The sequence below is a fragment of the Bos taurus genome, chromosome 6, assembly GCF_002263795.3.
Source record: "Bos taurus isolate L1 Dominette 01449 registration number 42190680 breed Hereford chromosome 6, ARS-UCD2.0, whole genome shotgun sequence".
NCBI classification, from domain to species: domain Eukaryota; kingdom Metazoa; phylum Chordata; class Mammalia; order Artiodactyla; family Bovidae; genus Bos; species Bos taurus.
The window spans coordinates 21,790,105-21,812,749 of NC_037333.1; the positions used below are offsets into that span (position 1 = coordinate 21,790,105).

A 22,645-nucleotide genomic window follows, 5' to 3' on the forward strand; every position below is an offset into this window, starting at 1 on the left:
AGAAACAAATAAAACTAAAGAAAATAAACATTTCAATATAAATCCATAGAAAATAATTCCATAACATACTAGTAGGGAGAAGTTTTTTCTTGCTCTTTTAGAGTTTTATGTTTGTGCTTTATTTGTTGTTAGCTCAGAAGGCCAAACGATATGTATGATGCACCTACAGATCTCAGTAAATGAGCAGTGATTCTTAGTCTTTTGTCTTATAACTGTAATATTAACAAGGACAATTTTGAAACGGACAATAACAGGTTAAATAAAGGTTAAAATTGTATGTATGAAGCAGAACATGCAGTTGATGAGGGTGAGTTAAACCTGAGAGCAAAGGATATTTTGACTAGCCTGTCTGAAGAGTCCACTGATTATAAGATTTGCTTTAGCGGTCTGGTCCAGGTATTCCACTACTGGAGCACGTATAGCTTGGTTTTTTTACCGAGACCCCAGGTCATCCAATTTATCTACGATTTTAGTTTTCTGCTTTGTAAAATTACAGAATTGTGCCAAATGACTTGGGTTTCTTTTGATGTAATGTAATCAGAATGTTATAACTTATTATCAAGTGAAGTAATGGAACACTGAAGCTTTTAAGTATGTTATGAACTATACTTAATGCTCTGAGTCAGTATACATATATATGTAAGCTATGAAAACATGAATTCTAAATAAATACATGATGAATACTACAAAATGGATTCTAAATATTAACAAATTCTCCCTCAGAATTTTTCTCAGAGATAACTATAAGCATGCATGCCTACTCAGTTGTTAAGGCCTGTCCGATTCTTTGTGACCCCATGGACTGCAGCCTGCCAGGCTCCTCTGTCCATGGGATTTCCCGGGCAAGAACACTGGAGTGGTTGCCAGACCCTCCTCCAGGGAATCGCCCCCACCCAGGGATTGAACCTGTGTCTCCTGCATTGCAGGCAGATTCTTTACCACTGGGCCACCAGGGAAACTCACAACTGTAAACTATAGAACATTATAAACAATAAAAAAGCAAAAAACTAGTCCAAAAGTTCAATGTTCTCCAAAGCTGTGCTAATCAAATTGGGTGACACATCAATGATCATGCAATTGAAAGAAATGGGAAAATATATTTCATTCCTGTGCTGAGGAAGCTGGGTGTCACAGGAAACGTGCAAGCTTTCAGAGAGTAAGAGTTCGTTTAGGAATATAGTCACTTTAGATGCTTATTAGATGGAATCTAGGTTCATCCCTTTCTCCGAAAGTGAGGTCCTAAGAAAGGAGAATGAATGATTTCTGGCTGTTGGAGACTAAAATTGGCCGTTGCTTAAAGGAGGGGAAAACGGGTAAGACAATTTTATTTCTGAAAGAAATAAAAATTACCCTGAAAGGGGCACAGGCGCATATATACACAATTAGGTGAAAGAGAAGGGGGAGGAAAAGATAGAGGAAAGGAAGACATGGAAATAGAAGGCAGAATTAAATGGATGCTGATTTGGAACGTAAAAATCTAAAACAACACAGCAAGAAGGGCAAGTGTTAAGCCATAAAAAGGGAAAGGACAAGTCTTTCATTCACTTAATCGGTCATCTGAACAGAGGTCCACCCGCCTCACCTGAGAAGACACTTCTAAACAACACAACTAAAAAGGTGGAGTGAAAATCCAGAATGTAGATGTGAATGATAAGCCAGCAATAGGTTGCGCGGGCCGCACTCCCGACTCTGCGAACGGCAGCGCTGCGCGTCCTCGCCCAGGAACTCGTCATCGCTGGGGTCGGCGCACGCTGGGCCGCCAACCCGTGGCTTCCCAGGGAGAGGCGATCGCCTGGTCTCCAGGGGCCAGCCAGGCCTCCAAACGCACGGCGCCGCTCCTGGGTCCCGGCGGGTGGACTTGCGGTTCTCCGGGGCCAGAGCAAAGCCGTGCATCCGCGCCCGGCGGCCCCAAACCCGCGGAGGACGCCTGGAGCGGCCGCTCCTGAACCCCAACCCAAGCGGGCTCCCAGCCGGGTCCACCCAGCCAGTGCCCGGCCTCGTTCCCGGGACCGCCCTCGCCACCGGCGGGGAGGGCGTGGGTGGGCGGGGCCGCGCGCCCCTCTATCTGAAATAACTGCAGCCTCCGGCGCCGCTTGGGGCGATGCGCCACCAGGAAAGCCGCTCCACCGGGCTCCCCCGCAGACCTGCGAGCCCCTTTTCTAATCTGCCAGGCTGAGCCGGGTGCCGGAGCCGGAGAGCTCGAGGTGAGTACCCCCTGGAGGGCAGTGAGTGTAAATTAAAGCGGCGTCGCGGCTGCAGCTTTGTCCGAGGCCGAGCGCCCAGCGCCTTCTGATTGTATGCGGCGTGGAGGCTGCTGGCTGGCTGGCTGGCTGTGTGGGTCTGTCTACCGTTGTTGTTATTGGATTAAGTTTTTCTTGTTTGATTTTGTTCTCAGATCCACCAGACGTTGTCGGGAGTGCTAACCTAGGTTAGCCCCCCTGATGTGCTGAGACTAATCAGATCCTGCTGATTGGGGAATATAAATAAGCCCCCGCTCAGAGCTCACGCTGAGTCTGGGGCTGTATTTTACTTATCAGGCATCAGCTTCTTATGGCATCCTTGTAATCTCACGCTGGACTCTGGTGTGTTTTGTTGCCCCAAAAGACTAAGCGGGAAGACACCACTAACTTGAGCATCCCATCGAGAAATCCAGAACACCCGTGGACAGAGACAGAGCAGGTACCTTGCTTAGCCAGATCTACCTCTGATTACTTTGAAAGATGAAAACCCCCTTTCCCCATGCCTCTGTAGCGGGACCGCCTCCTGATACTATCGCTGCTATACTGTAGCTCATGAAATTCTGGTTTACTGTTTCTATTAGTGAGTCAAGAGTAAAACTTCAATTCAGCAAATGCCTGTGCATCTTCTCTGGGCCGAGCAGACCTGGGGACAAGAGATACAAATATGAATTAAATACAGTTTCTGCCATTCAGGAGCTCAAAATCCAATGGGTCAGAATATACAAGAATATATAATATTAAGAATATACAGTATACTTAATATAACAATTAAATTAGGTAGTGTGATTTACCCTGTACCTAATGATGTAAATAAAATGACCCGTTCACATATTTTTTAGCGTAAGGTCTTTAGAATTACAGCCCTATTTACTAGATTTTTGCTTTTGGGGGGTTTCCATAGAAGGTATGATAGGGTAAGTGGGGACAGGTCAGTGGTGGAGGTCTGATTCCTGGGCCTACACAGAAAGCTGCTGTGCTGGGTATGGAGGTTTGGTGCTTGCATTCATTCCTACCTGCTGCTAGCATTCCTTCCTGTACAGGAGAAACTGGAAAGCTGAAAACATTTCTCAGACTCTGGTCCATTTAGAGTTCTGGATGTGAATTAGACTTCTGGATGGCTTGTCTGAGATCTCGGAGGCAGAGATGAGACAGAGATCGTCTCCCTGATATTTTTTTGGCTCTTTTATGTTGGCACAGAAGGTGCACGAGATGCTGGTGTCCAGTTTCCAGAACTGTGGCTGTAGGGACGGACTTAGAGTAACCAGTCTCAGCATGCCATATTGAATCATCAGCTTTCTGGCTATCAGGAGGCAGTGCGGGGAGACAGAAAACAGATTCTAAGTTCCTTGCCCAGATAAGCTTCCAGATCCCAGCTTCTCAGGGGTCAGAGCTACAGTATGTTCTTGAACTCCACGGTTTCTCCTGATAGTGGCAAAAATAGTGTATTCCCCAGTGCCTCATCCACTGGTGTTCTAGAAGTTGCTCCTGGAGGCCCAGCCAAGACCCTGCACTCGTAGCCCTTTCAACAATCTCTAGCCTTTCGCCAAGTCACCTAATTCTTTCTATAAAATCTCTTTTGGCTTAAAATAACTTGGCATGGTTTCTGTTTTCCGCTCAACCCTGCATAATATGTTTGCTATGTAGCCTCCAAAAGTCACCCGAACCTAATCTCTTCAGTTTCTTTAGATGGGGAATGAAACCATGAGATGAGATCCAGGGGCTGACAGTGATTTTAATGCCTTCAGTTGGACCCTGTTCTCTCTTGTTTCTACAGAACCGCATATTTGAGTTGGCCCCTGAAGGAACTTGAGTTTGTTACCCATAGAACAGACTATCTCTGAAGTCTCTTATTTGACAAGTATAAGGTAAAACATTTCTTCATTTAAAACATTCTCAGAGTATGTTATGTAACAAGGGATTGCTCACTATCTGGTTCATTAGTTCTGTTATTTTGTTTGTTTGTTTATATGAAGATTATTTTATTTTATATTTATTTGTTAGACTGTGCCGGGTCTTAGTTGAGACATGCTGGATCTTTAGTTGCTGTATGCTAACTCCTAATTGCTGCATGTGGGGTGTAGTTCCCTGACGAGGTATCAAACCTAGGCCCCCTACAATGGGAGCGTGTGGAGTCTTAGCCACCTGACCACCAGGGAAGTCCCCTCTAGTCCTGTTGATAATTGGGAGACCACTGGTTCTTGGGTCATAGCAAACACCCTCTTCCAACAACACAAGAGAAGACTCTACACGTGGACAACTGGACATGGAACAACAGACTGGTTCCAAATAGGAAAAGAAGTATGTCAAGGCTGTATATTGTCACCCTGCTTATTTAACTTATATGCAGAGTACATCATGAGAAACCCTGGGCTTGAAGAAGCACAAGCTGGAATCAAGATTGCCGGGAGAAATATCAATAACCTCAGATGTGCAGATGATACCACCCTTATGGCAGAAAGTGAAGAGGAACTCAAAAACCTCTTGATGAAAGTGAAAGAGCAGAGTGAAAAAGTTGGCTTAAAGCTCAACATTCAGAAAACAAAGATCATGGCATCCGGTCCCATCACTTCATGGCAAATAGATGGGGAAACAGTGGAAACAGTGTCAGACTTTATTTTGGGGGGCTCCAAAATCACTGCAGATGGTGACTGCAGCCATGAAATTAAAAGACGCTTACTCCTTGGAAGCAAAGTTATGACCAACCTAGATAGCATATTCAAAAGCAGAGATATTACTTTGCCAACAAAGGTCCGTCTAGTGAAGGCTATGGTTTTTCCAGTGGTCATGTATGGATGTGAGAGTTGGACTGTGAAGAAAGCTGAGCACCAAAGCATTGATGCTTTTAAACTGTGGTGTTGGAGAAGACTCTTGAGAGTCCCTTGGACTGCAAGGAGATCCAACCAGTCCATTCTGAAGGAGATCAGCCCTGGGTGTTCTTTGGAAGGACTGATGCTAAAGCTGAAACTCCAGTACTTTGGGCACTTCATGCGAAGAGTTGACTCATTGGAAAAGATGCTGATGCTGGGAGGGATTGGGGGCAGGAGGAGAAGGGGATGACAGAGGATGAGATGGCTGGATGGCATCACCGACTCGATGGACGTGAGTTTGAGTGAATTCCGGGAGTTGGTGATGGACAGGGAGGCCTGGTGTGCTGTGATTCATGGGGTCACAAAGAGTCAGACACAACTGAGTGACTGCACTGGTTCTTGGTTGGCACACAAACCCTAATGATAGATTTTTCCTCTGGGGGAAAAGAATTTACATCTTTGGTCACATAAAGCATAGGAAGATGGTGTGCGGGGACATGGAGCTACCTGTATATGCACTTGTGTAATGAGGGAGCATTCTTTGTAGTCATGGGTGATGCATGCTAAGGAGGGTGCAATTGTGGTTAAGTTCTGAAGAGCTTTTAACAGCCTTATAGAGCTGTTAGGGCTTCCCAGGTGGCACTAGTGGTGAAGAATCCACCTGCCAATGCAGGAGAGGTAAGAGACTATGGTTCGATCCCTGGATCTAGAAGATCCCCTGGAGGAAGGCATGACAACCCACTCCAGTATTCTGGCCTAGAAAATCCCATGGACAGAGGAGCCTGGCAGGCTACAGTCCATAGGGTCACAAAGAGTCAGACATGACTGAAACGTCTTGGTACGCATGCGTGCATAAAGCTATTAAGTATATCTGGCCAATACAAATGAAAGCTCTTTGTGGTTTTTTTTTAGGAATCTATTATTTATGTTTCTGTAGTTCACAAGGAGGAATGAAAGGTGTGAGTTTACTAGTGTCTCTTATCTGGGCTCTTCAGCACGGCACATGTGTGCTGCTTTCCTATAAGATTATAGGAAAATCTTGGAAAGATAAAGTACTAGGGGAATTTGGGGGGACTCCATGATGTACTTAGTACTGGTTTAAGATTTTCTGCGACATAGGCATTGTCACCATTTTGCAGATGAAGAAAATGATCCAGATTGACTGAGTAACTCGCCCCAAATAGCCCAATTAGGAGGATTCATTAATTCACACAAGGATTCACATTCAGGGCTTTCATGTCGATTTTCCTCTGACCACTCTATATTTTGCATATTATGCTCATTATGCTCTCGTTGGCATTGGTGTGCGCAAACTTCCCTATATGTAATTTTCTTTTCACCCCTTATCCTTTAATCATGCGTTTCCTCTGCCTATGATGGTCTTTATTTTCTTTACGAGATTAAGTCATTTTTCAAGGCTTGATTCAGGTATGAGCCAAGCAGGGCAGTATCTCCTCTCCCCTGTTTAACTCTATGCCTGCACGTCTTACGTTATAATTAAATGACCTTAAGGTGGCACCCACTGCTATAACAGATAATCTCAAAAACCTCAGTAACTTAACACAGTAGAAACTTAATTCTTACTCATATAAAATCTAGCCAGATGTTCAGCTGGTGGCCTTCTACTCAGTGATTCAGGAACTCTAACTCTTTTTATATTATGGCTTTGCAATCCCCTAAGGCCTTGGGGTCCTTAGTTTCTAGGAAATGGACAGGAAAAGAGAGAACATGTGGAGGATTACATGGGAAATTTCTTACAGCAATGGAAGTACAATACATCATTGATGCCCATATCCCCTTGCCAGACTCGGGGACTTGCCAAACTGACCTGCAAGGGAGGCTGGGAAATGTCAGCTATCTGTGTGCCCAGGCAGCAAAAGAAACAGGTTTGGTGAGCACATAGCAATCTTTGTCCCTTTCTTAAGAAGAAGAGACTGCATCTAAGTCATCTTAATATCTCAGTGCTTTACACACCATAGAGACCCAGTGAAAGTCTGATGAACTTCACTCATTGTGAAAAGATGGGGTTGCTTAACCCATGTGCCTAAAATCAAAACTTACCACACTCCATTATGGTTGCCTAGGAAATGAATTGTCATTCTCTGACTAGGTAGCAACCTTTGAGTATAGGAACAATTTACATTTCAAATCCCCAAAACAAGGACTACAACACAATAAGAGCTTAATAAATGTTTGTTGAATGAATGAATGAGTCCTCAGGGCGAAAAAGGGACAGAGTTAGTCTATATGAAGTTAGGAAATACTGATCGGGAAGGTGACATTTGAGTTATGAGAATGACTAGTAGAACTTTACCAAGTAGAGAAAGTAAAATATAAAACCTTAGACAGCGATGGTAGTGGTGTTTTTGTTGCTCTTGTTTTATTTACTTCATGAGTAGAAGTTTAGAAAACAATCAAATGTTTGTAAACCTAACTTTTTAAAATTCAGTATTCAAATATTACAACTAAACTTCAGGGATAGGACAGAAAAAAATATATAAATGACAAGCTATGTAATCTCTAATGACAAAAAAAATGGTGCTAAAAAACTTGGCTCTGATTTTTAGCTATTGAAATGCTGTTTCTAGATATTTTTTGAGAAATTTCAATAATACAAAGGCAGTGCTTGTCCTCTATGAAGATCAAGAAGGCAGGGAGACATGTATAGGCCAAAGGTTCCCCATCACTGCTCCTTTCCTGAGCTTCTCAAAGCTGGCTCTGCAACAGTCACCTGTTGTATTGGTTAGGATGTTTTTGGCTGAGTATCAGGATATTCAGCCAAAGCTGTCTTCAAAAATACTAGCTTCTCCTCTATGACCCACCTCCCAGAATATTGGAAATAAAAGCAAAAATAAACAAATGGGACCTAATTAACCTTAAAAGCTTCTGCACATCAAAGGAAACTATTAGCAAGGTGAAAAGACAGCCTTCAGAATGGGAGAAAATAATAGCAAATGAAGCAACGGACAAACAACTAATCTCAAAAATATACAAGCAACTCCTACAGCTCAACTCCAGAAAAATAAATGACCCAATCAAAAAATGGGCCAAAGAACTAAATAGACATTTCTCCAAAGAAGACATACAGATGGCTAACAAACACATGAAAAGATGCTCAACATCACTCATTATCAGAGAAATGCAAATCAAAACCACTATGAGGTACCATTTCACACCAGTCAGAATGGCTGCGATCCAAAAGTCTACAAATAATAAATGCTAGAGAGGGTGTGGAGAAAAGGGAACCCTCTTACACTGTTGGTGGGAATGCAAACTAGTACAGCCACTATGGAGAACAGTGTGGAGATTCCTTAAAAAACTGGAAATAGAACTGCCTTATGATCCAGCAATCCCACTGCTGGGCATACACACTGAGGAAACCAGAAGGGAAAGAGACACGTGTACCCCAATGTTCATCGCAGCACTGTTTATAATAGCCAGAACATGGAAGCAACCTAGATGTCCATCAGCAGATGAATGGATAAGAAAGCAGTGGTACATATACACAATGGAGTATTACTCAGCCATTAAAAAGAATACATTTGAGTCAGTTCTAATGAGGTGGATGAAACTGGAGCCTATTATACAGAGTGAAGTAAGCCAGAAGGAAAAACATAAATACAGTATACTAACGCATATATACGGTATTTAGAAAGATGGTAACAATAACCCGGTGTTCGAGACAGCAAAAGAGACACTGATGTATAGAACAGTCTTATGGACTCTGTGGGAGAGGGAGAGGGTGGGAAGATTTGGGAGAATGGCAATGAAACATGTAAAATATCATGTAGGAAACGAGTTGCCAGTCCAGGTTCGATGCACGATGCTGGATGCTTGTGGCTGGTGCACTGGGACGGCCCAGAGGGATGGTATGGGGAGGGAGGAGGGAGGAGGGTTCGGGATGGGGAACACATGTATACCTGTGGCAGATTCATTTTGATATTTGGCAAAACTAATACAATTATGTAAAGTTTAAAAATAAAATAAAATTAGAAAAAAAAAAGAAGGAAAAAAAAAAAGAAATCATCTAGTTTAATTAAAAAAAAAAAAAAATACTAGCTTCTTTTCTCATATGATGAGATATATGAAGGTAAGTGGATCCAGGGTTTGTAGCACATTGATATCAGGATCCAGGTTGCTTTCTATGAGCTCAGTCAGTTCAGTTCAGTTGCTCAGTCATGTCCAACTCTTTGGGACCCCATGGACTGCAGCACACCAGACTTCCCTGTCCATCACCAACTCTCGGAGTTTGCTCAAATTCATGTCCTTCGACTGGGTGATGCCAGCCAACCATCTCATCCTCTGTCATCCCCTTCTCCTCCCGCCTTCAATCTTTCCCAGCATCAGGGTCTTTTCCAATAAGTCATTTCTTCACATCAGGTGGCCAAAGTGTTGGAGCTTCAGCTTCAACATCAGTCCTTCCAATGAATATTCAGTACTGATTTCCTTTAGGATGGACTGGTTGGATCTCCTTGCTGTCCAAGAGACTCTCAGGAGTCTTCTCCAACACCAAAGTTTAAAAGCATCAGTTCTTTGACATTCAGCTTTCTTTGTGGTCCAACTCTCACATCCACACATGACTACTGGAAAAACGATAGCTTTGTCTATACAGACCTTTGTTGGTAAAGTAATGTCTCTGTTTTTTTAATATGCTGTCTAGCTTTGTCGTAGCTTTTCTTCCAAGGAGCAAGAGTCTTTTAGTTTCATGGCTGCAGTCACCATCTGCAGTGATTTTGGAGCCCAAAAAAACTAAGTCTGTCACTGTTTCCATTGTTTCCCTATCTATTTGCCATGAAGTGATGGGACCGGATGCCATGATCTTAGTTTTCTGAATGTTCAGTTTTAAGCCAGCTTTTTCACTCTCCTCTTTCACTTTCATCAAAAGGCTCTTTAGTTCCTCTTCACTTTCTGCCATAAGGGTGGTGTCATCTGCATATCTGAGGTTATTGATGTTTCTCCCGGCAATCTTGATACCAGCTTGTGCTTCATCCAGTCCAGCATTTCTCATGATGTACTCTGCATATAAGTTAAATAAGCAGGGTGACAATGTATAGCCTTGATGTATTTCTTTCCCAATTTGTAACCAGTCTGTTGTTACATGTCTGGTTAATTGTTGCTTCTTGACCTGCATACAGATTTCTCAGGAGGCAGGTCAGGTGGTCTGGTATTCCCATCTCTTTCAGAATGTTCTACAGTTTATTGTGAGCCACACAGTCAAAGGCTTTAGCAAAGTCAAAGAAGCAGAAGTAGATGTTTTCCGGAATTCTCTCGCTTTTTCTGTGATCCAATAGATGTTGGCAATTTGATCTCTACCTTTTCTAAATCCAACTCGAACATCTGGAAGTTCTCAGTTCACGTACTGTTCAAGCCTAGCTTGGAGAATTTTGAGCACCACTTTGCTAGCTTGTGAGATGAGTGCAATTGTGTGGTAGTTTGAGCATTCTTTAGCATTGCTTTTCTTTGGGATTGGAATGAAAACTGACCTTTTCCAGCCCTGTGGCCACTGCTGAACTAATCTTGACTTTTTCTTCATGGGTAAATCATGGCTGCTAAAATTCCAAGAAACACAGTCCCCCATCCACAGCTTCATCCTCCCCCCTAACACAGACACACACACACACACACACAAGACAAGACAAAAGGAGAAAGGCGTTCTTCCCTGGCCTCTCTGCCTTTATATCAGGAAGGAGACTCTTATCCAATAGTCCCCAACAAGTTTGCCCACAACTTTCATTGGTAAGAAATGAATCATACTCTGTCCTAAACCAACAGCTGGCAAAGAGCCTGATATAACAGGCTGATTTAGACCAGTCATAATTTATTCCTAGGGTGGGGAAGGGATCCACAGGCATACCTGAGCAGTGGCTCCTAGGTAAGTGATAAGTCATGTTGCCACACTTGGGGAGATTAGTGTCTGGAGATTTTTATTTTAGTAAGCCTAAAAGTAATATTTTAAACTTTCAATTAAATATTTTTGCCCTTGGGTGGAAGAGTTTTTTAAAAAGAGCAGCAGATATCAGATTCCTTCTTCCCCAGGGATAATTTCCCTTTATTCCTTATCAGAAGTAATAACATTATTTCATGATGTTTCAGTCAAGTCACCCTATCAGTTAACCAAACAGAATAGTAGCTGTTTTCCTTTGATAAATTGGTCTATGTGGTTAGCACACTTAATACTTTCTCTTTTTTTTCCTTTGTATCAGTCTCTTTTTTTAAATTATTTTTTATTTTTTTAATATAAATTTATTTATTTTAATTGGAGGCTAATTACTTTACAATATTGTATTGGTTTTGCCATAATAAGGGAGTTCTTATTCAAGGAGATATTCGCAGTCTTTTCAGTAATTGGCAACGACATTTTAAGCCCTTCTTTTCACTTGATCTGAGCTTCTTACTGATGAGAAATGAACATTAGATCAGAGTTGGTTAGCAGAGTCCAGAAATTAGAAAGTTTTGATATGTTCTACATGGAAATACTGTATGAGATGGAGACTCTATACTTTTAACACATAAATGGATGGAACGCCAAAGGTGGATTTTTATGATAATCATTATAGAGTACTTAGTGAATAGAAATACTTTTTCAAATGCATGAATACAACATATAGAGTTCTCCAGCAGTATATGTAGATTCTCAACATAATGTTGGCCTGTCCATACCGCAGACAGAAAATAGCAAGAACAACCAGTCTTTATCCATGTAATGATTTTTCAGCAGTAATTCAGTTGATAGCAGTAAGTGTATTTTATTTGAGCATGAACCTGTGGACATTTGCAAGTTGAAAGCTCTTTTATTTTTTCTGAAATATTATAGAAAGTACTTCTAAACATTTATATTAACACGATAACCTGAAAAAAAGACCGATTTAACAAACCTCTTTGTGTATATGAAAGTGTATTTTCAGAGTGGCTTTCAAAGTGTGCTTCACTTACCAGGAAGAACCAGGGGGAGAGGACAGAGCTCCTTCAACTCCATTTTTATCTATCCCATTTATTGGACTTCAGGATAAGGTTTCATTTGATAAAGGATCTCTGACCTAAAAAATACTTGAAAACTGCTGTAGAGGATTCTAGGCAGTTTCCTCATCTTCTTTGAAAACTGCAGAAACAAAAAAATTACCTTATATTGTGGCAGGTGGGATTAAGTTACCTAAAATCAAATGACCAGATTCTATCTATGAAACATATTATTACCAAGGGAAGTTGTACCATTTTCTTTTCTCTAAAGCTCTATGAATTGCACAAATTCTTTTAAAATGTGTTTTAAATTGCATTTTAAAATCTTATTGTAAAAATACAATAAAGAAGCAGAATAAAAATTAAATTCCAACAATTCCATTTCCTTCCCCAAAGGCAACTACTGTTAACAGACAGTACTGTTCATATTCTTGATCTACTATTCTTAATCTTCAGTTTCCTCTCAAGTTTGGAGGAACAACTAAAGATGTTGTTCCTTTGAAATCCACAGTTCTGTAATTTTGGTGGCATATGTACCTAATACTGGAAAATAAAGCTCAAAGTAAACTAACGTAGTTTCTGAGTATGTGCATCAGTCCTGGAGGAAATTCTGTATACTGGGAATGCTAAAGAGAGGGCTTCCCTGATGGTTCAGATGGTAACGAATCTGCCTGCAGTGTAGGAGGCCTGGAGTTTGAAGTTGGGAAGATCCCCTGGAGAAGGGGCTAGATACCCCACCAGTATTCTTCCCTGTATAATCCCATGGACCGAGGAGCCTGGCGAGCTACAGTGTATGGGATTACAAAGAACTGGACACGACCAAGCAGCTAACACTTTCACTTTCTAAAGAGAGACGTGAGTAGCCAATAGCCTTTGCATGTGTTTTTAGAAAATACTTTCACCTGCTAACCTACAAATAAGTGGGCAGTCCCAGTGCTCCTAACAGTCATGACCTTGGGCTTAGGGCATGCCTCATTCTTCTACTGAAATCTGTATTTGAGACAGAAAAAGTTGATTAACATTTTTTACTGAATTTATGAAATTTATAAAATTTTACCATTTGATGAAAAATGTATGTTTTTCTACTATGGTTTACAGATTGTGTATCAGTCTGAATAAAGCAAAATCCCGATTGAGAAACAGGAAAAAAAATGTGTTTTTCTGTGTGTGGGACCTTTTAGTATTTATCTAGAGTGTACCTTGCCTTTCTAGTTCTCAGTGTGATTCTGTGATATACAAAAATCTCTCAAAGCATCTCATTTGAACTGAATTTTTTAAATGGAAGTTCCTTAATTCTTAAAATCTTAAGGCATATTTAAGGGCAAGTTGTCACCTGCCAGTTAACTGATCGTTCAAAATATATAAACAATATTTGTCAAGAGAATTAAATAAAAGTTCTTATATTATTTATTTTGTTACCAATGGTGTGCAATTTAAATGGATTAGTAAAAAATTTGTTTGTAACATTTATAACATTGGAAAAAAGTAAAGCTGAACATAATATGATAGAATGTTGAAATATTTTTATTAACTTATAAAATGTGTTTTCAAAGTTATAATAAACTATGGGTATATATGAGTAGAATAATGCAGTGATTTGGTAGAAATGACATAAAGTCAGAGATACAAATTAAAGAACTATCGCATTTCACGAATTTTTATTGCTCTTCTATGGAGCTTGGTAGATATTAGCTGTATTCATTAACGAAAATTATTTAGCTTCTCTAGGCTTTAATTTTCTTATTTAAATATGAAAGAGATCAGACAAGGTAATTTCCAAAGGCCTTTCCAACTTTTCTTATTCCATCAAACTATGAACGACTTTGAGTTACTTAGAAGCCATCTGCATATGTGCACACTTAGTCACTTCAGTCGTGTCCAACTCTTTGTGACCCCATGGACTGTAGCCTGCCAAGCTCCTCTGTCCACGGGATTTTCCAGGCAAGAATACTGGATTAATTTGCCATTTCCTCCTCCAGGGAGTCTTCCCAACCTGGGGATCAAACCCATGTCTCTTGAGGCTCCTGTATTGGCAGGTGGATTCTTTACCACTGAGCCATTTGGGAAGCCTTGAGAAGCCATCTTGTTTCTCCATATTTCCTCACTTTAAAATTTTTCCATTTCAGACTCCCAGCATCTCAGATGAATTCTAAATAGCTCTCTTGAAACTTCACTGGGCCCAAAGACTTTTAAAGACTCCCATGAACACAATTTTAAAAAAAATAGTTAGGGGGACTTCCCTGGTGATCCAGTGGCTAAGGCTCCACACTCCCAATGCAGAGGGCCTGGGTTCCATCCCTGGTCTGGGAGCTAGATTCCACATGCCACAACCAAGAGTTTGCACGCCCGCAGCTAAAGATCAAAAATCCCGAGTGCCATAGCTAAGACCCAGAGCAGCCAAATAAATAAATAAATATTAAAAAGAAATTAAGGTCCTTTAACTATTTCATTTAATTAGTATCATTAAAAAAGAAAACATTTCACTTAATTTTCTGAGTGCTGCTAAGTCACTTCAGTCGTGTCCAACTCTGTGCGACCCCATAGACGGCAGCCCACCAGGCTCTGCCGTCCCTGGGATTCTCAGGCAAGAACACTGGAGTGGGTTGCCATTTCCTTCTCCGGTGCATGAAAGTTAAAAGTGAAAGTGAAGAATTTTCTGAGTAACGGATACTTATTTTATTAAATGATAAATTTTTATTTCTTTTAACATTATCTTTAAAGAAAACCCCTAAGCTGTACAGTATATTTTAATGCCTTTTAAAATATTTCCACATACATTTTTTTTCTTTTCATTTTCATGAAAATGTAAAATCATCTTTCTAATCACCTGTTAGTATACAGGGGCTCCTTCAAGGCCAATTCAGGTATGAAAATTTTTACTGAGAACTTAACTGGTGGCAAGTTTCAGAAACCCAGCTGGTAAGAAATTTATTGGCTCACCTAACTGAAAAGCAGCTGCTCCCAGATGCATCAACAGTGTGATTGTTAATTTAGAGCTTTCTCTTTTTGACTTTCCATAATAAGACCCTGCTTTGCCTTGTGGCTAATTACTTCATACTTTAGAAGGCTTTTGTACCAAGGATTGTCATCAGCAAGTCTAGGCTTAGTAACCCCAACAGAAAGAAAGCTCTTAATGGCTCCAGTAAACACTCTAAATCTGACTCTCATTTGCCAGGTATGGGTCACATGTTCATGCCTGAACCTGTCAAGGTCACCAGAGAAGAGGTTCCCTCATTGGCCAAGCCTGTCCCCATTTCTGGAGCACTGGGGGAGCATGGGGATTGGGAAGGGTAGCATAACAGTCTCACATGAACCGAACAGAGAGGGAATAGAGGAGGTGCGGATTCCACAAGAGGAAATTAGTGTGCTCTTACCAAAAACGGTGGAGAAAGATGTGTGGCTGGCCAAAACTCTAAATATCCCCTATGGAAAAGATATTTATCCTCACATTTTATAGCATTTATATTACTGCTCAGGAGTTGTTATGGAATTCTACTCATGAGAAAGGTGAAGAAATGGCAGTAGTGAGTGTTACACCCCCTAATCAAGAAGTTGGCCTTGAAAGAAAGACGTTAAAAGCGTGATCAAAGAAAGTCAGTGGGATTATGTTGTCAGTTCTTCAAGACTGGGGAGACTTCATTCTGGTTTAATAGGAAAAGCAAAAAGAATCTTAGAGATGTATGATAATTAGGAAGGAAGAGTATGAGTGGATAATAACCAGTACTGTTGAATGCCTACCATGTGCATGGTTGGAAGTACTCTTGTCTCCGTTTTTTGGATAGGGAAGTCCTTACAAAGAGGCTAAGAAATTTGGTATATGAGGGAGCTGGACTTCAGACCCAGGTTTGTCCAAATCCAGAGCCAGGAGACCTCATTACTTACTATATTAGGGGCTCATTCTCAACAGAAGGTGAAGGCCAAGTGCCTTGGTTCAGGATACAGTGTCCTAACTCTCCAACCTCATCTTCCCTAATCACAGCTTCCCACCACATGCTTCAAGAGTTTTCCCTTACATTCCACTGGCATTTATGCCTCTGTGCCTTTAAGACAAGGGTTCTCTGAACTCACATTTTCCTGTCAAAATGCCATTCTTTCTCATTATGAATCTAAATTTTTAAGTATTTAAATTTTAAAAACTATATCTACATATATAATGTATATTTTATATATGTGTATTTATTATATAAATATGGCAACCCACTCCAGCACTCTTGCCTGGAAAATCCCATGGACGGAGGAGCCTGGTAGGCTGCAGTCCATGGGGTCGCTAAGAGTCGGACATGACTTCGTTTTCACTTTTCACTTTCATGCATTGGAGAAGGAAATGGCAACCCACTCCTGTGTTCTTGCCTGGAGAATTCCAGGGATGGAGCCTGATGGGCTGCCGTCTATGGGGTCGCACAGAGTCGGACACGACTGAAGCGATTTAGCAGCACAATTTATTATATATAGTTTATGTTGTTATTTAGATTCTAAGTCATGTCCTGCCCTTTTGGAACCCCATGGACTGTAGCCCGCCAGGCTCCTCTGTCCATGGGATTCTCCTGGCAAGAATACTGGAATGGGTTGCCATTTCCTCCTCCAGGGGATCTTCCTGACCCAGGGATTGAACCCTCGTCTCCTGCATTGCAGGCAGATTCTTTACCACTGAGCCAGCAGAGAAGCACTATATAATATATAATAAAAAATCAGACTGAAGCTTTTTGAGATGCCACTGTGACCAACATTGTGTTTTGTGAGGAAGAAAAATGGTGGTGATGGTTGTGATGGTGGAAAGAATATAATTTTCTGTGAAATTTTAAATGCAAACATCTTGCATTTTGTTAAACAGAGAATGACTCCTTGAGGCAGGTGTCCTGATTAATCCTTGGTCATGAATGTTGACCACGTATTAGACACTTTCATGTGTATAGACTTAGATTTTCCCTTCTCTCACATCATTTTCTCTTTGGTTCTGTCAAAACTTATAGTTTGTACCTCTGTTATAATACTCATCATATTTGTTGCATTAGGAATAAGTTTTGTTAATAGAAAAAAGAAAACTTGACTGATAGTGGTTTATACAATTACTCCAGAGCTTGGCAGTCCAAGACTGATGCAACAACTCATGATGTCATCAAGGAACCGGCTCCTCCTTACTTGTCTACTATCTGGGTATAGGAATTTCTATTCTCGTGGTTGGAAGATGGCTGTTGACCCTCCAAGTAGTATATCGACATTCTGAGAAGGAGAAAGAAATATGAGAGGGCAAAGAGTAAACAGTATTGTCCTCGAAAGGCCTTTTCGTATTGTTTGGGAATGAAACTCCTCCCCAGGGACTCCCACTTATAGCTTATTATGTGGAAGTATGACACATGGGCACCTCTAGCTGCAGAAGTCGATAGGAATTGGAAAATTTGGTTTTTCAGCCTATATAGCAGGGGAGGCCAAGGGAGAAGAGATTGAAGTGGGTGTTTCTGAAACCAATTACAGGTCTGCCCTATCAGTTTTTTTAGTTACTTCATATAAGTGATTTGGGGGAGGGGGTGTATTGTAAGTCTGTAGAGAATAAAGGATGCGCTTTGGTAATATTTGCGTGATCCAAGTGACTATCAAGAGACTGTCCTACCACTTATCAGTGTCTAAAACATTGTGGCTGCTCCATCCTTGAGCTGTGTTTTTTGTTTTTTTTTTTACTTTAATTTTGAAATAAGAACTAAGCAGGAACTAGTGACTATAGTTTCTCTGAATATGATGGAATCCATAGATTTCTCTTCGGTGCCTCATTTCCTCGTGTCAGTATTGGAAAGCTACCTGCCCCTTTTCTGCTTCAAAATGACCCATTAGAGAGGAGAATATAACAGACATATTACTAAGATTATTTGAAGTACAACTCAGAAAGTAGGGTGGGAAAGAAATCATATAAAAATATGATGGTGAACAACGGCTTTTTCAAGAAAGGTAAAAAGGTAAGAATTAGGAAAATATACTGTAATCCAAAAAAACAAAATTCAGTTGAAAGTTAATAATAGTGTAACCTATTTTAGCCATTATATTCATTTAAATTGCTCAAATTGCTGTTTAAATAATTTATTTAAATCTCAAATTGCTATTCTATACCTATACTCTTTCTCTTTCAAAACAGATCTTCTTCCTCTTCCCTATATCATCTTATTCTTAATTATAAATCATGAGGAATCAAGATGAAAGAGCTGCGCACAAAGATTCAGAACCATCCACAGAGGTGAATCACACAGCCTCCTCATACCAAGGAAGACAGGTATGATCAAATGTAAAACATCCCAACCATTTCCTTAAGGTGGGGACTGTATTTTTCCAAATCCTTGACAGAATTGTATTCTGTTCATTCTCTGTCACTCAGTTAACAATTCTCTCCATTCTTAAATCCCCAAACTGATGGTAGGTGTGATTACTAGTTTTCCCAGATAGTCAGCAGCTGGCCCTACATGGAGAGCCTGTGAGATACTTCATGTTCCCAGCCTAACCTCTAGAATGGTGCTGGTTTCTTCCACCTCTTTCTTTATTGCTTAAAATTCAAGTAAATGAATGAATGTGAATTTGTTTTCACCACAGATGATTGTCTCTTTTTTAATCACTCTGACATATTTAGTAGCTATTGCCTTGAGGTGTTGTTTTAAATAGGCTAATTTTTAAACCCGGTATTGAAAAACATAATGGAATTTTATGTGACTCAATAATGCTGCAAATATTGACTCAGAGGTAAGTACTCCTTGCATAGTTCTTGTTCCAAGCATTCACCAGTTGGCTAGTAATGAAGCTGTTTGTTTCTCCTGTAAAGTGTCAGCCTTGATTCTAGCAACGGAAATTTGATTTGTGATGCGATAGCTCAGTAACTATAAAAAGGTACAGTAAATACACAGTTGTAAGAATTGTTTAATTGCTTTAAACACAGCAGGAAACAGGTATGAACCTCAGAGGTATAGATGGAAATGAACCAACAGAAGGAAGTAACTTACTGAATAACAATGAAAAAATGCAAGAAACACCAGCTGAACCAAATCATTTGCAAAGACGAAGACAAATACACGCTTGCCCTCCACGTGGTTTACTGGCTAGAGTAATAACAAATGGTATGTACATGGTAAGGATGAATTCAGAACAAGAGGGTAAAAGATAAAGTTGTTATAATGATCGATTCCAAAATAATATGGCTTAAAGGACAAAAAGACGTTACTTCTCTCTCACATAAGAACTACACGGTGAATGATTTATAATTGTAGGTAACTCTGCTCCGTAGTCCTTCAGGGTCCCAGGCTGACAGGCTCTGCCACCTTCAACACAGGGCTTTCCAGAGCACCGCCGTCACCGCTGTTAAAGCTAGTAGGAAGAGGGAGAGATCAGAGATCAAACGCATCTACCTTTTCTGTATCTGAGGAATTTCACAGGGTTATATAAGGCTTCCAATTGGAAAAATGATTGAGAAATCACTGACAAGCAGAAAAGCACTGCATAAATATTAGTTCTCATTACTGTTAAGTAATGCCAGTAGTGTTTGAGCAAACAGCTCAGTTTTTACTTCCAAATGAATTCATCATTTTTTTAAGTAAAGATCCTATTTTCCAGTTCAGCTTATTGCTGCTCTTAAAATTTGGGGGGGGTAGGGATTATCTTAGCACTATTTTGAATGTTGTTAGGGTTAGGATCTATTTGTCCTTTAGGAATGGATGTGGTTTTTGGAGGCATCTCAACATTATTCTATCAATTTGGTAAATAAATGGATGTCCAGATTCAGTAATGCTGTTTTTGTTCAAATAGAATGTGTGTGTGTGTGTATATTATATGTATATTGGAGGGTGTGTAATATGGTAGGAAAAAGGAGAAGGGGATTGAAACTTGTCTATAAACACAAATTTAAAGACAGGTTCAAAAACTTCATTGAGTAATGACAGTGTCATTAGAGTAAATATATGGCTTCCCCCAATAAATATGTTGATCTCAAAGTATGTTTACTGAAAAATCAGACTCACTTCTTTATAGTTATACTTCATTTATGAGCTCTGAAAAACATTTTTATCATTCTCAACTAGGATAGTGGAAGCCAAGCATAATATGTTATATGATACTTCAGGCTCCAGTATGTTTTCAATGAAATTAGGTAAGTTTTTAAACTACCTTAAGGAAAAAAAACCTCAAAGTTTATCTAAAATTTGTAGAGAAAACTAGGTTCCAAAATATACACCGGTTGAGAAAGCAATAGATAATGTAATAATCTTTCTGTCCTTTTTAACTTTCTCTGTTTAAGTAATGGCACCCTTCTAGTTAAAATATTTAAGTCTCCAACAAGTCCCAAAGATAAAGTACAAAACACATGGATTGCACTAAGGGCAGGGTATACATGAATGATGTGATTTGGAGACGATTTTGTTTTTTTAAGATGAAGGGTTTGGAGGGCATCGTTGTTGTTTGTTTTCGTGGTTGTTTTGTTTTTTCAGCTGCGTGGTTTGCAGGGATCTTAGTTCCCTGACCAGGGATTGAACCCGGGCCACAGCAGTGAAAACGCCACGTCCTTACCACTGGATCTCCCGGGAATTCCCTTGGAGACTAATTTTTTTAAATTCTGTAATCATTATCTATAAAGCTGCTTGAGAAATGGGGACTCATGATATATAAACAACTCTCACTTGTGTTCTTGTGCTTCTGCTTCCATGGCTGACAAGACTACTTTTGTCCCCCTATACACAAAGTATTCAGTACACAAAGTATTCTTCTTAAAGGAGTAAATCTTACCTGGGAAAATACTATTTTTCAAAATTATAGATAATAAATTATTAATTGAATGAAACATGATTCAGAGAAACCTTATGAATGTACATTTACTATGTATTTAGAACTTCGTTATGAATATGAGAAAGGAAAAGGAAAATTATAGGTTTTTTAAAAAAAAGTAGTATTAAAGTAAAAAATTCTTAATTCTACCTTTCTGAACTTCGTATAAAACTGGGTTTTTGCTATGATAAAATAAAAGTTCAGTTCAGTTCAGTTCAGTCGCTCAGTCATGTCCTACTCTTTGCGACCCCATGAATCGCAGCACGCCATGCCTCCCTGTCCATCACCAACTCCCAGAGTTCACTCAGACTCACATCCATCGAGTCGGTGATGCCATCTAGCCATCTCATCCTCTGTCGTCCCCTTCTCCTCCTGCCCCCAATCCCACCCAGCATCAGAGTCTTTTCCAATGAGTCAACTCTTCGCATGAGGTGGCCAAAGTACTGGAGTTTCAGCTTTAACGTCATTCCTTCCAAAGAACACCCAGGACTGATCTCCTTTAGGATGGACTGGTTGGATCTCCTGGCAGTCCAAGAGACTCTCAAGAGTCTTCAAAACCACAGTTCAAAAGCATCAATTCTTCAGCGCTCAGCTTTCTTCAGAGTCCAACTCTCACAACCATACATGACCACTGGAAAAACCATAGCCTTGACTAGATGGACCTTTGTTGGCAAAGTAATGTCTTTGCTTTTGAATATGCTATATAGATTGGTCACAACTTTTCTTCCAAGGAGTAAGCGTCTTTTAATTTCCTGGCTGCAGTCACCATCTGCAGTGATTTTGGAGCCAAAAAAATAAAGTCTGACACTGTTTCCACTGTTTCCCCATCTATTTCCCATGAAGTGATGGGACCAGATGCCATGATCTTCGTTTTCTGAATGTTGAGCTTTAAGCCAACTTTTTCACTCTCCACTTTCACTTTCACTTTCATCAAGAGACTCTAGTTCTTCTTCACTTTCTGACATAAGGGTGGTATCATTTGCATATCTGAGGTTATTGATATTTCTCCCAGCAGTCTTGATTCCAGCTTGTGCTTCATCCAGTCCAGGATTTCTCATGATGTACTCTGCATAGAAGTTAAATAAGCAGGGTGACAATATACAGCCTTGACATGCTCCTCTCCCAATTTGGAACCAGTCTGTTGTTCCATGTCCAGTTCTAACTGTTGCTTCTTGACCTGCATACACATCTCAGGAGGCAGATCAGGTGGTCTGGTATTCCCATATCTTTAACAATTTTCCAGAGTTTGTTGTGATCCATACAGTAAAAGGGTTTGGTGTAGTCAATAAAGCAGAAGTAGATGTTTTTCTGGAAGTCTGTTGCTTTCTCAGTGATCCAATGGATGTTGGCAATTTGATCTCTGAATTAGTTTATATGCAATGGCAAATAGGTAATTGTGTTGCTGTAATATGGAGTTTGCATTTTTGTATATAATTTTTCCTGGCATATTAATATTTAACATGATTGAGCAATAACAGATTAAGTACAAAGTAAAAGATTAGGTATTACAATTATAAAGCTTTATTAACTTTAAAGATAAAACATTTTTAAAAGCTGAACATCCTGTGCAAATTCCTTCTTTTCAGGCAGTTAGTTGTTCTCTTAGGGATTCAAACATTTAAACTTGCCATAATGTTAAGGTATCTAATGAGACCACATGTAGATGAAGAATTTGCTAACACTTACCCCAGTTAAAAAAAAATTAACAACAAACCATTTGATTAGTGGAAAAGACTACAGTCTGGGTCAGATTTTGGTGAAACTGCTCTCTATCTAGAGGAAATGCTTTCAAGATTCTACATCTTGAAATACCAAGTGTGATTCCAGCGTTTCAGTTGTTGGGTTTTTTGGGGT

General features: G+C 40.1%; 1 protein-coding gene across 7 annotated transcripts in view; it reads left to right on the top strand.

The window, feature by feature from the left end:
• Positions 1-1,148: 1,148 nt before the first annotated feature.
• SLC9B2 (solute carrier family 9 member B2) overlaps positions 1,149-22,645 on the top strand; it is a 65,028-nt gene continuing 43,531 nt past the window's right edge. The window contains exons 1-5 of one of the 7 annotated variants that reach the window (XM_024993418.2): positions 1,151-2,204; positions 2,396-2,679; positions 4,015-4,105; positions 18,129-18,263; positions 18,918-19,095. In XM_024993418.2, coding sequence (XP_024849186.1) covers positions 18,174-18,263; positions 18,918-19,095 — 268 coding nt within the window. In that variant the 5' untranslated portion in view covers positions 1,151-2,204; positions 2,396-2,679; positions 4,015-4,105; positions 18,129-18,173. Of the gene's footprint in view, positions 2,680-4,014; positions 4,106-18,128; positions 18,264-18,917; positions 19,096-22,645 lie in introns of those variants that run through there. The other 6 variants (XM_024993419.2, XM_024993420.2, XM_059887660.1 and 3 more) reach the window with 6 other exon arrangements.